Source organism: Patella vulgata, chromosome 7 (assembly GCF_932274485.2).
Source record: "Patella vulgata chromosome 7, xgPatVulg1.2, whole genome shotgun sequence".
In the NCBI taxonomy this organism is placed as follows: domain Eukaryota; kingdom Metazoa; phylum Mollusca; class Gastropoda; family Patellidae; genus Patella; species Patella vulgata.
The window spans coordinates 19958222-19969885 of NC_065885.2; the positions used below are offsets into that span (position 1 = coordinate 19958222).

General features: G+C 34.0%; 1 protein-coding gene across 6 annotated transcripts in view; it reads left to right on the forward strand.

Moving 5' to 3' along the window:
- The window catches only part of LOC126826914 (FERM domain-containing protein 4A), a 117733-nt gene extending 107294 nt beyond the window's left edge, over positions 1 to 10439 (forward strand). For 5 of the 6 annotated variants that reach the window (XM_050556054.2, XM_050556048.2, XM_050556050.2 and 2 more), the window contains 5 exons: positions 341 to 382; positions 1643 to 1716; positions 2089 to 2219; positions 3096 to 4406; positions 8356 to 10439. In XM_050556054.2, the coding sequence (XP_050412011.1) occupies positions 341 to 382; positions 1643 to 1716; positions 2089 to 2219; positions 3096 to 4406; positions 8356 to 8515 (1718 nt within the window). In that variant the 3' untranslated portion in view covers positions 8516 to 10439. The remainder of the gene's footprint in view (positions 1 to 340; positions 383 to 1642; positions 1717 to 2088; positions 2220 to 3095; positions 4407 to 8355) is intronic. The other variant, XM_050556049.2, reaches the window with a different exon arrangement.
- Positions 10440 to 11664: the final 1225 nt, after the last annotated feature.

The following is an 11664-nucleotide window of genomic DNA, read 5'->3' on the forward strand; positions in this document are numbered from 1 at the left end:
AATAGACCTGAAACATATAACCCCTGGTCTATAACTTGAGTTTTTATTCCTTCTCCGATCATAGCCACAACTTCAGTATTTATTCTGTGTCTGGACCCATGTTAACTTCAGTATTCTGTCTCTTGACTGCTGTCAACTGCACCCACATTAATTTCAGTATTGATCCTGTTTCCCATTATATCTATTTCTCTCACTGTCCAGTATTTACTCCAACTCTGTCTATATCCATGTCAATTCCAGTATTTAATCCGGCTCCGTTCCTACCCATATTAACATCAGTATTTAATCTGACACTGTTTCTACCCATATTAACGTCAGTATTTATTGTCTTTACCCCTAGTTTTAGATGAAAATGAAGAACAACATGTATTAACTGATAGTGGTTGGTATAATGATACTTACACTTCTAATAGCATGGTTGTTGTTTTAATCAGCTGTTCTCCTAACCTTATTTTTAAAACTAAATTATTGCTTAAGAATTAAAGAAGATAGTAAACCTATATCTATTTTGTACAATAGTTGAAAACTATGTCAGCTACTTGATCTTTGATGTCATTACATGTAATCTCATGTCCCTATTTGTTATGCCACTCTCTGTATGAAAAGAGTTATTTTAAGCTCAAAATAAGCATGAATTCAGATTGATATATATTGTTTGGGTAATGTTTATTATTATCCACTAACTGGAATATAGAAACTGTAGCCTATCTTCTTTAATAATAAGATCATTTGGTATTATTGTCAGTTTTATAAAAAGACCAATTATAACAGTTTTATTCTGAAATCAAGGTGAATGAAGTTCAATATCTTGGTATACCAGTTGAGAATGAAATGTTTCCGGCTGAGTTCTTTTCTACCCACAAAGTATGCTCTTTTAGAAGAGCCTGCCCCTGCCTGCATGTAAAAAGAAGCGTTTGATCTATGCTTACTTTCAAACAATGCATGTTAAAAAAAATCAGTGGTATTTATGTTCTCAGATTTTGCAGTTCCTTACACCTAATGCATTGTTATCTTTTCAATCTTTATAAATTATGTTATAAATCATAAAATATAGTTTCAGGCATGTTTCTATATTGTTATATATTTGTAATTGCTTTACAAAATACAGCATATGATAGATTTATGCAATTCTAGGACATTTGTATCACTTAGTTCGTACACTGATATTGTTATACTGGATAAGTGTCCAGTAGTCATATTGATTTGGAAACGAGATACGTGACTAGAATGTCCTGTTAATTAAGTCATGTCTTATGGCAAGTCATTGGGTGTAATATTGGTATTATTATAAATAATGGTCAAATTATTTTATTACAATTTGAAGATCTAATAAAAACTGTATGGATAGAGATTTTTGAAGAGGGGTTGGGGGAAAGTAATTTATTCTACAGGTAATATCAATATTTAAGACAATTCCTTGTGAATTTTCTGAAGATATAATTTGTTTGCTAGATTTTGCTAGATGACAAGATTGGAAATTTTGAAATATTTCAACTTGCATTATCTTATATTTTACTAGGAGTCTGCTGGAGGTCTAATTTCATGCAAGATCTTTTCCAACCTTTGTTTTATATAGTAAAGTACAATTTGTTTGATTTAGTTGAATGTTTGTATTGTTTTAATATAATTTGTGTAATTTCAGATACTGAGTTTGTATCACCAATATCACCGACTACCTCACCACCTGTTTATAGAGCTCACAGAGATAACATACAGGTAAAAATAAAATCACTAATTCATACATTATCTTTTAAATATGAACGAACAGTAGACAGGATGTACCATTAACTGTGAAAGCACCTAGCACTACCTACACAACATGTTAATAGCAATATCTAGGGTAGTCATAATCCTCCTTTGATAAGTACAGTCTGCCCAGTTTTAGCTAAATGGATTTAATATATTTTAGACAGCTGATACAGAAAAGTGTTTAATTTATATAACAGTTTATGAGTTAATCAGGCTATGTTAATTTCTGTGGTGTGAATCTTGACATGTAGATGGGTTTTCGGATTTGATTTAAAGATATGATTGTTCCTAGATATAGAAAATTGAATATTCATATAAATAATGTTTATTTTACTTCAGGGTGATGTATCTCAGAAAGCTACCCGACCCCAAGCATTCCAGACAAATCATCCTCATTCCCATTCACATCTTGAGAACCATTCTGTACCCTCCCATCTTAGTCTTACAGCACTTAGTCCAAGTCATAGCAGGTTTGTTCTATATATCTAGTTTTAAACAACTGGTTGCCAGTATCTACTGTGACTGTGAACAGTGTTTAATGGTAAAAATGCTATCTATCTCCAATTTCATCTGCTGTTCCTAGGATGCTTAGATGGAAATCTAAATGTAGATATTTAGCTCCAATGGTAATCAAGCATGATGGAATGAATTAGTACACTGAGATTTCACTATTGCATAGTTCAGTATGTGATGAGTTACAGCAGAGCTCCCAATATTGGATTGTAATACCCAGATATAGACTAACTACCACTCCCCAACCATTTCAGGGCCGGCGGAAGCAATTCTTGATTGGGGGCTTCCATCCTAGGTCCTTATAGGCGTGGGTCCAGGGGCCGCAATAACCTGGAGAAAAGAGGCCCCCCCCCCCCTCTGCCGGGCCTGCATTTGGCATATTCTATATTACATGCACAGTGGCTAGGGCAATTATTACATCTTGTGGTTGTCTCAGTCACTGATGTCTGATTAATGATGTTATGAACATCCGTGGAGCTTTTTAAACAGTCTTGACACTAATATGAAACTAGATGAGACCAGAGATCAGGTAGCAAGTCTATATCTAGGTACAATAATACCATTAGTGTTTAATATATTAGACTACCGGTAGGTATATTTGCTGAAAGTCATCAATGTTAATAGTGAAGTCTCTTGTGTATGATGATGCAGTCCCCTGTTTTTCTGGCTTTTCTAGTGATCTGGTTTATGTAGTGTTGAAATTTGAAAGCTGTCTGTTTTGTGCTGTGTTAGAGTTTGATGAAATATCATAAACTGACTTCGCAGTTACTCCAAGAGGAAACAGTTCAGTGTAATTATATTTCTGTCTAAATGCAACCTTTCTGTATTTTCAGTCCTCAGTTAACAGCAGGATTTCAACCTAGTAATGTAACGCGGACTCAATATCGTAATCAGATGTATCCAACATTAACCAATCGCAGTCAGTCTTCTTCAAGTAACCAATCAGAATATGACAATATGAAAACAGGCGGTCGATTGGAGGGAAGTCTGGACAGTGGATTTAGTTCAGCCAATAACATGTATAATATCAATTCTCAACGGACGTCGCATTATAATAGTATGGATAAGTTAAAATCTCCGACACATAGTGGACAACGAGCGGACCAATACGATAGAATAAATCTCACAACTAAACATGGAAGTTTAGAAGGTGCTTATCGCAAAAAAGGAAGTCAAGGACAGGGTCAGGGTCAGGGTCAGAAATATGGAAGTTTAGAACGAAATAAAAAACCTGATCAAAGTGAAAGATGTGATGCACCATTGCCAGAATTAAGACCATCGCGATATGGAAGCAAACGTGAATCAGCATCAGAGTATAGTGATCCTGAAACTCCAACTCCTCAATCAATGCGAATGGTGGAAGTTCCTGTTCAACATGAAACGGCAGAAAGTCATTATTATACAACTAAACAATTTCTTTATGGTGATTCATATTCAGGCTCTGAACAATCCACTGTTGGCATGAGCCCACGACATGATCGAAATTTACACGATCGTTCAGCAGAGCAGTGTTATAGTCCAAGGACATATGAAGGTTCGTTTCCGCGTACCGATCGTCGACCATATTCACCGGGATATGATCATAATACTAGTTCGTCAAGTAGTGTAAATAGAATGGAGACGCAACCGTCGTCCAGTAAACTTGTGACAGTGACACGTTATCAGCCTCAAACTGAGGTTACAAAACCATACGAATTGTCCGATTTTTATAAATATAGTGAAAAATTACGTCGTAAACGACAAGTGGATATTTATCAGAAACAGCTTATAGGTGTGGATAGATTATCTCGATCAAGTACACCATCACAATCATCAGAAGGGGATTACCCCTCACCGAACTCTAGTCAACCCAGTAGTCCATATCGGGGAGTTCCATCATCTCACCCGTTATCCCCGAATCAATCATTCACGAGTAGAGATTATGAGCAATCATCTTACAGTGGTAGGGGGAGCCCCGAAATAACAACCTCTACGACGTATCATTCTGTTAAAACACCGGGGACACATTATTCAACAACAGTGTATAAATCATCACAACATATTCAAAGCGCTGCTGCAGCGAAACACAGTAGCTATCAACCTCCTAGGGCCATGGCCTGTCAACCCGTTAAAAATCCATCTGCCTTCTCTTCACCAAGTTCAAGGTGAGGCTAGAGCAAGCGCCGTTATCATGGCATCATTCAGTATGGAAGTAAAGCTTGGAACTGGATGCGTGCGTTGTGCAGAACACGCATTAAAACATGCAATGTACACGCTAGTTTATTAAAAGTTTGGAATGTTGATTTTAATCCAATGTATTCTAAGAATGAGAATTGTTTTAACTGACCGCTTGTCGTTTTTACTAGTTTCGTTATTTTAGAAAAGCTTTCAGAATTTCCAGACCTTGCTTTAGAATGAACAATTGTAAAATTGACAGAACTTTTACCTCTAGCAGATTAAAAAGTTATTCTATTTGGTATATTTATAGTTTCGCATGATAAACATTAATCATTTCAGACACTAAATTATTTTTATGCCAGTGTGTAACATACCTGTGTTTTTACTGTCTCAGATGGTTTCTTGTGTTACTAAGCAACCAGACAAAGTATACAGTGTTCTTAGATCCGTGATGACCAGTGTCTCTATTCACTGGTATTTGTATGTCTACCTACAAGTATTCCATATGCTTTCATATTCATAAATGTGTGTGTGAATTACTAACAGCTTTCAATCATGCATGAGACATGTTTTATTATGAATGTGCATTGCATGTTAAATCAGCATACATTGAAATCAAACCAGGCATTGCATATACCATACTGAATGATAGCTTTGATTTAACAGCCAGCCAATTTTCAAAATCTGCTTTCACAGGAGTTAATTTATTTGCTTATCAATGTTGTTTGTACTTCCCCTCTTTGTGTCCATTTGCTTATTTTGTTTATTTGTTTTCATTTCAACAATTTTATGATCCTAAAATTTGTGTTTCTTGTTCTGCAGTGCTAAATTTGATTTGCATTCCTGTGTGTAGCTAACACTAAACATCTGTAGTGCTGGACAGCTAACGCTAAACTTGATCTGCAGTGCTGAATAGCTAGCACCAAAATTTATCTACAATGCTGGATTGATATTGAGTTTATCATCTTTAAAAAGAAACATGAGTTTTGGTGTGATTAAAATAAATATTATTGTACATCGATGTCATTTTCGTTCAGGACTATTCTCATTATATTTGATTTGGCATGACCTGTATTTTTGTTTCTAATCTTTCATTATTTCATTAATAAAAGATTTTGTTCTATATAATGAGTGCTGAAAAATATATGTGCATTATAAGAGATATATTGCAGAGTACATTGAAATATAACATTTAGGTTTTGAGATAGAAATTTGCATGTACCCAATACCCTTTTTAACGTTCAATGGTATACTATTTGTTGTTGTAGTAAAAAAAAAAATAGGAATATTTTGCTGTTAAGAGCTCTCACTTCAAAATTTTGCCAACTGATAATTTCTACATTGTAGCATTATCTTGATACATGAGTTATGGTAAATTTTATGGGGAAAACAAACATTTTATCTTCTGACGCAGTAAAGATTAATATATTTTATTATGTACAACTCATCTAGCATACAATTGATCATTTGATTGCTTTGTTTGCCTATTGGAAACTTACATGCTTTCATTTATTTTACTTTCATTTTTTTTTCCCATTTTTATTTTATCTTATTTTTATTTACCTTTGATTGTTTATAGAGACTTAGTTTGCACTTGTTAGTTATATTCATTCATTTATCATCTTTTTAAAATGCATATTCAGCATTTTATCCTTCTAATTTGTGAATAGTTTTAACTGTAAATATTGTAGATTGAAAATATGTGTAATAATTAATTTTTAAGGGAAGGATAACTCTTTTATATCCAAGGGAGATAACCCCCATTTTGTCATAAAAATATTCAGGGATGATTTGAGAGGTTGCAACCCTTTCATTATAGATAGAATTCTTTTATAATGAATATAATTCATATTGTCCAGTGTATTGAATAAAAAGTCAGTATGAAATTATTTTCAGATTTTTATTTTTTTTGAAGATTTCTTAAATTTTTTCCTATCTTTTTTTTTTTCTATTATTTTTTCTAAAGAGGTGTTGAACTTTGCTTCAAATTAAGACTATTTCATTTCGTAACTAATTTACGAACTTCCACAATATGTTGTGTCTAGGGTTTTCTGTTCATGAATGAACCATATTTTCAGGATAGATGAACTAAGTTATTTTAAAGTTCAGCATAGCCTACAATCTGATATGAAAATGTTCAATATAAATCGTAAAAATGGAAAACTTTTATCAGGACATGCAAATTCTACAGCCTCAGTTGTAAAAAAACCCCAGACCTCCTATACCTGTTTTCAGAAACCAATATGTATTATCTCATCAAATTGATTTTGATATTATTTTATATTCCGTAGTTGAACGTAAAATATGCATATGAAATTGACCATTATCTTTTTCAATCGAACGGAAGAGCTCTGGTTGTTATTTTATATGTAACTTATGGAAATTTAAATATGGAAATATCACAAGTAAGTATTAATAATTGTGAGAGGAACATATGATTGGTTTCTGAGAACTTCAGGAGAATATGTGTTCCACATACCAATACTTTATTATGGTAATTTACCAGTGTTACATGTTTGTAGCCGTGCTTTTCACTTCCACCGCTTTTCCAAAAAACCTCCACCCTAATGTGTGTCTCCTCTCCTTAGTGCGGGTGTTGCCGGTTAGGTGAGCTGTTCCAATTGCTTCTAAAGGATTTATTTCTACAACTTTTTTTTTCACCTTTGCATTTTATTAACGTAAGTTTAAAGTTTTTATAATATCTGATATTTGTTAATTAATTAATTTATTAATTAATGAATGATATATAAGCAATATTATATGAATGCAGAGGATCCATGACAATTACTGCCAAGACAAATATTATTTAGTTTGAACTAAATGTTTCTGACATACTTAAGATGATCTGTTAAAGATGCATTATCTAAGAGCTAAATCTGCATATTGTAGGTCTTTATTTTGGCTTCAATTGCCATATAAACTATTGTTTAAACATTTATTAACATGGCAAGCCCATACTCAACTCTCTAGAAAATCAATGGTAGCGATTTAAATGAATTAAAATGCCCACGAGAAATTTAAACTTTAACGATAAAATAGATAATCGTGACTTAGTCATGTTTGTCTAGTACGGTTGCTACGATAATAAACAATTTAGTGTAGTTTGTTTATCGGTTTATTAATTTCGAAACTTCTATGGATGTGTTAGGCAGTAATTGTTCAACTGGTATCCTGTATGCAGATATTAACCCTCTGATGATATTTTAGACATTAATTTGAATGAAAAATATTTATAATTGATTGAATTAATCACTTCTCTAAATGACTTTAACAATATGGGGGGTGGGGGACGAATGGTTAGCACGTGCGCGCTGTATCATAACCTCTGTCATTGTCAATTGGTGTGGTTTTGATTCCCCGGTTGTACGTGACAAGGAGTAGGGTCACCAGTCCAACCTTGTGGGTTTTGTCCGGGTCCTCTGGTTTTCTCCCACTGCTAAAGACCCCTACACGCAAGCGAATTGTTGAAATAAAATTGAACCATGTGTTAGTCCCGAGATGACCTAGTTTGTGTCAAGTGGAGGTTAAACCCCATTTTTCTCTCTCTCTTTAACAATATAGTAATTAATCTATTTGCTGAAGGCCGAGGAGAATTGCAGGGATCTGAAAAAGAACACTCCTTTTGAGCACTCTTGACCCTCTGCAAAATGTTTGTGACAGATGTCAGACAGGCCAAACTAGATGCATATAGGCCAAGTATAAGGTCCGTCTGGGGAATATGAGAATATCTTTTATTGTTTTTTTTTTTTAGCTGATAAGCCTATATATGTAAATGGTTTTGGGAAGTTGATTTGACAAACTATATCTCCAAAAATCAAAGTTTCAGAAAAACCGAATGACTATGATGTATTGTACCCAGATTCTACACAATTTCATGTTTTGCTTTGAATATAAGTATCAAACTAAATTAGTTAATATTATTTCTTCTGATTTTAGTCCTTCAACAGTAACATCTGAGTCTGTGAGAGCATTATCACCAAGTGGAAGTAGCTTTTCGATAAACAGTGGACCATCATTAGTAGAAGGATTTAGTGATGAAATATTGGCCTGGTTTGATGATCACGATACAACAATACAACCACCAACTTTAGTTTAATTGTTATTCTCATTATGTTATGCATTATGTAAGATTTAGATAAAGAGATATCGTTTCTCTCTATACATGTACAATTAAAATTTGTTGTGCATTTTATCTTTATTTAAATATTTGAATATTGCAGGTGTCAAAATCCATTTAAATCTTGGCCATAATATGGTCTAGACAGTTGATTATAGGCTTGTAAGGTGAATAAATGTCTAAATAATTTATATAAGATTTGAAGCCAAAAAAGTCCTGCAACAGGCAGATTTAGCTCTTACATAATGCATCTTTAATTAATTATAATTTATATTCCCTCTAAGTCTGGTGATCAAAGTACATAGCCATCAATTAGAAAATATATTTCGTGCTCAAAACAGTAACTTTTTGAGCAATCTGTGGGAATTTCCTTCTTATTAGTCACAAATATTGTTTTGAAAAAAAGAGCAATAGTGGCAACTGTATTAAATAGATCAGCTCAATTGTTTCAAAAGCAACTGGGGAAAACGGGAGTACTAGTTGGACACACTTATACATTGATTTGACAGTGTTCTGTGCATATATATCCAACTAAACACTGAGGATTAATGCTGTCAATGGCTAGCACGCCAACCATCAGATCAACTATAACATACAAATATTGGTTCATAATTACAAGTGTTCTATTGAGAGAGTTCAATTTATTCTTTTATTTGGAAGATGTTGTTTTAATGAAATAGCCCTATACTTTTTATGATAATATTTTTAACTTTAAAAATATTTTTTAATTTTTTTATTGTGGTAAGTTACACACTAAAATAACTTTATGAACCCCCACCCTCTTGCGATGCACTAATTTGTTCAACAATCTACATCTGGACTGTTTGTGCAAGGGCTTTTGAACTACATGTATTGTTATTAAATGCAGGACAAAGTATTTACACATTGTTTCATTAAAAAAAGCAAATATTAGTTTGTCTTAGAACATAACTGTTATCAATAGGATTACCTATCCAAGGGTGGATCAAGGATTTTCTGCGGGGATGTAGGGAGCAGGGTCTGAAATTTTAGATCTCCATATTGAAGGCTAATAATGGGGATCTTGTTAAACCCCTAGAACATCCATCCCCCACCCCAAAAAAATCTCGAGCTTGATTTTTTGTCTCATTAAAGTGTCAAGGCACACTTTCCTTGTCAGCCCTGTAGGCTTTACCCACAGCAAGTTGGAACTTGGGTCAAAAATAAAGTTTCATTGGATTTTATGTGTTACTTTGTTTATAAGATTCAGATGGTTCTTCTGAACCCTTGCAGTTATTTAAACTAGAGACATTTAGTTGTGAGTTCTCTTTCATAATCGTATAACTACCATCACCCAGTTGATGTAAAATTCTTTCTCTTGTTCTTCAGTTTCCATACCATGTACCCTAAACTTTCATATGTCCACAGCTTGGTGAATGACGAAGGAATTTTACAACAACCCAGTGTGGACCCTATTTTGTTTACTGTAGAAGCAATCTAATTACAATTCTATTATCATTTTGTTTTGGTTCTATGATTCACATTTTCTCCACTACATGTTACATTCATGTAAGATCCAACATATATTCAGAACAGCTGCTGTTGAGATGGTTGACAATGACTGTGTTATGCACATGACTTTAGTTTATAAATAGATCAGTGGTTGCTGTCTTGGCATGATTGAAAAAGCTGCGTTTTCATGACACACTGAGAGACAAATATAAACTAAAATTGAGTCCGGTAAAATATGGAATAGGAAATGAATTGAAAGACTTCTGATTTTAATTTTATATTACAGCAATGACATGTTATTTGTTTAAAGTTTATAGAATATTATATTTAGATATATATGTTATTGTGTTTGTATATTTTGTTAATATGTCTACATTTATTGTATGTTTGTTAGTTTTCTATCTCAGGTTAATAAACTATCATTATTCACTTATTCCATATTTGTTATTTGTCTTTCAAATATGTAATAATGTATATTATTAATAAACACCTTTGTGCTGAAATGAAATGAAATTTAACGTCTTGCTGTTCTGCTCCGAACTGGGCTAATGAAGATGGGCATACGCCATACAGTGTGCTATGAGGGAAATTTTGCCCAGACGATGACACTATGGCCTACTCTTATATCGAATTCCAACTGTCAAGGGATCTTTTACATGCACGCCAATGTGTACACGTGACCTCTGTTTTTCGTCTCATCCGAGCCCTCCATCCTGCATCACTGCAAAGGGGGAACCACGCCGGAAAATCTCGATGAACTTTCTCGGCCAATGCAGGGATCAAAAACCCGACCTCCAGGCTAGTGAGCTAGCGTCTTTCCCACTTAACCACCGTGACACCCGCGCCTTTGTACTGCTCTCAATTATGAGTGAGTTGTAGCATTGGAGACAGATAAGAATGGAGAAAGTTCAGGAAGAGAATTCTATGGAGTTGAGTCTGTGAATGAGGGTTTTTGATCTAAATGTTTTTAAATTTAAGTGTTTATTAGCAGACAGAAGAGTTCTAGTTGGTATAGTAACTGGTGCTGTTCCTCATAATAAAAAAAGGCTTTCAAACTAACCAAATAATTACTAGATTTTCTAAACATGGCATATAATAGCCCACACCCCCTGCTTTGTTTTTGACGAGCACCATAATTTGTTGGCAACAGCTCCCCTCCCTTCCCAGGATTCAACTTTAACAGAGCCAATCTTAGCACACAACATGCAGTGAGACCTACACTATGGTCCAAAGGCCTCCCTACCCAAAGGACGCCCACTGTGTATCGCATTATATTTAATACATAATTGCATATATTTCACATATCTAATTTAAAATAATCTTAAAGGGCTAATCCCGATAATTTTTTGGAGAATAAAACTGTTTAATTTTGTTTTAAAATGCCTTAAAATCCACTACCTAAGGGCCGAGCAACTAACTCAATATTTGTGATAAGTTTTCAAATAACTGAAACCTGTCAGTCTTCATCTGGAAATGGAGACCGGTGTCTAGATAAAACCAGATATTTTTTTGTATAAAAATAATGTGTAGGTGAAATTTATCTTTCATTATCAAATACAGCATTTGGGTCAATCACTGTATAGACCTCTCAATGAACGGGAATCGATTATCAGGTCTCCCAACGAAAAAATTGACCCGAAATCTTAAAAGGGTTACGT